The sequence below is a fragment of the Hipposideros armiger genome, unplaced genomic scaffold (genome assembly GCF_001890085.2).
Source record: "Hipposideros armiger isolate ML-2016 unplaced genomic scaffold, ASM189008v1 scaffold_880, whole genome shotgun sequence".
Taxonomy (NCBI): domain Eukaryota; kingdom Metazoa; phylum Chordata; class Mammalia; order Chiroptera; family Hipposideridae; genus Hipposideros; species Hipposideros armiger.
In genome coordinates, this window is record NW_017732230.1 from 84,644 (window position 1) to 87,223 (window position 2,580).

Sequence of the window (2,580 nt, forward strand, 5' to 3'; positions counted from 1 at the left end):
TCTACCCCTACTGGAATGTGAGCCCCATACCTGCAAAAGTCGTGTGTCTCCATCACTCACTGCTGTAACCCCAGTCCTGTGACAATAACTGGTGTGTAGTAAGCAGTTAGGAAAATAAATATTTGTGACTGAATGAATAGCACGGAAGTAAGCTGGAGGCTACACCTCAACTTCTGCATTTGACCCTGAGCCAAACAGGCAAGCTCGGCCTGGAACTGAGTCAAACCAGGAAGCAAGAGGAGGCCGGATGGGAGAAAGCGCACAGCTCTCGACTCAGCCAGACCTGAGTCCCAACCTGGCTCAGGCACCAGCAGGGCATGTCATGTGACCACCCAAGTCTTGTTTCCTCAGTTTTGAACTGGGGATTTTTATACCGCCTCCTGCATACTGTTGAGGTGAGGATCAATGAGAATTAAATGTGTAAAATTGGCGCACAGTAAGTGCTCTCCTCCCCAGATGCCCTTCATCTCCGTTGAAGGCTCAGAGAGGAAGGTGTTTTAATCAGACAGTGGGAGCTGAATGCTACACCTCCTGGAGCTGGGGAGTGGTGTTTTAGGAGAGTGTCCTGGAGGAGGTAATGCCTAGCCCATTGGAGTACATGAAGCATCAATGGCGGAAGACATAAGGCAGTCACAAGCACCAGGGGTCCCAGTGGAAAGTCCCATGCTGCAACCTCTAGCACATCTAGCTTGTGGCTGGGAGAAAGGTCACTTCAGTGTTGCCTCTGCTTCTAGGGATGGGATCAAAAGAGATACATAGCAGGCAATTTGGAAAGAGTTTTATTTGTTTCATGGAAAACAGCTGCCATGAGTCAAGACCTGGAAAGAGTCAGATCTCTGGTTGCTTCCAACCAGTGGCCTGGAAAAAGCCCACCTGCTCCCTCTGTATTCTTGGACCAAGGTCTAAGTTGGGCCTTCGAGAAGAACACCCCACCTTCCTTGCCCCCTCAGTGCAGGCACAGATTCAGGCAACGCATTCTTCTTAGACATTAGGTTCCCCTGCTCTGTGGCTATCTCACTGAACAGGAAAATGAATCGAATCAACATTCTAGACGTTCAAACCAGGACTGATCTAGCACACCAGCCACTGTTCTGGACCTACAGCCAGGAACCCAACATTCTGGTTCACAATTGGAAAGTCAACATTCTGGAGACTCTCCCAGAATTCCAAAGTGCAAAATCAGAACCCCCTAACTTTCTACACTATTTCAGCAGGAACTCCACATCCTAGAATGCCTATTCTCCAAATCTACCAGAAATCTGACACTCTAGGTTGTCAACAAGGAACCCCATGTTCTAGCATGCCAATGAGGCCCGCTCCTAACATTCTGGATGGTTAACCAGGAATTCAGTCCTCTAGAATGACAAACAAGACCACGATATTCCAGACAATGGATGAAAGACACAAAGTTGTAAATGTCAACCCTGATACTCTTGATGCCAAACTAGAAACCCAGCGTTTCAGACTATCACCCCTGGCCTCAGCATCCTGGAAAGACAAGCACGAAGCTCTACCCTCCAGAATGCTGCTGCCCTGTCCCCTCAGAGCTCTGTGGATGGCCGCTCCACACCAGGGCCATCATCCTGGTGGGGGTCGGGCACACGGAAGGAAACGTAGGGACACGTCTTCGTGTTGAGGCACACCAGTTTCTTCAGTGTGGCTGTTTTGACAATGTTGAAGCCCATCTCGCCACCAAATGTGCTCGACTTCCAATATTCTGGAGAACAGATGGGGTTCCCTAAGAGGCCCTTGAGGGAAAAGGGAGATCCGATTTCTATCATACTCTCCCCAAAGATGGAGTTTGGATGGCACTTCTCAAGAAGCAGTCCCGGGTAGAACTCCAAGGCATCGATGTCTCCATAGAGCTCTTCCAACTCAGCTGCCATCTCCTTCTCTCCTACAAGGCAGAATTACGGTATGATCCATTAAGGTTAATCTAGAGAGGGAACCTTCTAGGACCACCTTTTTCTGGGAAGAAGAAGAACCTTAAGAACAATTTAAGCAATGGAACATGTGCTCTAAAACCTTGCCTGGTTGATCGACCCTTTTCCAGGGCTGCATCTAGGGTAGGAATTTGCTACTGAAGAAGGATCTGCCACCAAACAGCATGTGACCTTGAGCAACTCATCTCACTTCTCTGTGCCCTAATGACCTGATCATTACAACAGGGAGAAGCGACCCATCTGTTTCCTTCCAGGCACGTCTTAAGGCCTTCTCCTGGTCTAAGGCCATGCATTCTCCCGGAGCTTAGAAATGTAATGTAACTTTTCAGAGCTCACACAGAGATCGAGTGGCAGTGCTATTTCTGTCCCTCTGGACTGTCCCAGGAGACAGACACAGAGCTTCCCCACCAGTTTCCTCAAATCCACCTTCCGCAGGACACTAGTACACAGTCATGGGTCATGTCACACCCTCGTCAAAACCCTCCAGTGTCTCCCCATTTTCTGTGACAAGGGTTTCCAAACCTGGCCGCCCAACTGGGGATCATCCAACAACAATAACAATAACAATAACAATAACAACAACAACACACACACACACACACACACACACACACACACACACACACACACACACACA

The 2,580-nt window shown here is 48.9% G+C and overlaps 1 protein-coding gene across 4 annotated transcripts in view; it reads right to left on the bottom strand.

The window, feature by feature from the left end:
* Positions 1-761: 761 nt before the first annotated feature.
* PTGS1 (prostaglandin-endoperoxide synthase 1) overlaps positions 762-2,580 on the bottom strand; it is a 20,201-nt gene continuing 18,382 nt past the window's right edge. For all 4 annotated transcript variants that reach the window (XM_019630034.1, XM_019630030.1, XM_019630031.1 and 1 more), the window contains one exon: positions 762-1,897. In XM_019630034.1, the coding sequence (XP_019485579.1) occupies positions 1,542-1,897 (356 nt within the window). In that variant the 3' untranslated portion in view covers positions 762-1,541. The remainder of the gene's footprint in view (positions 1,898-2,580) is intronic.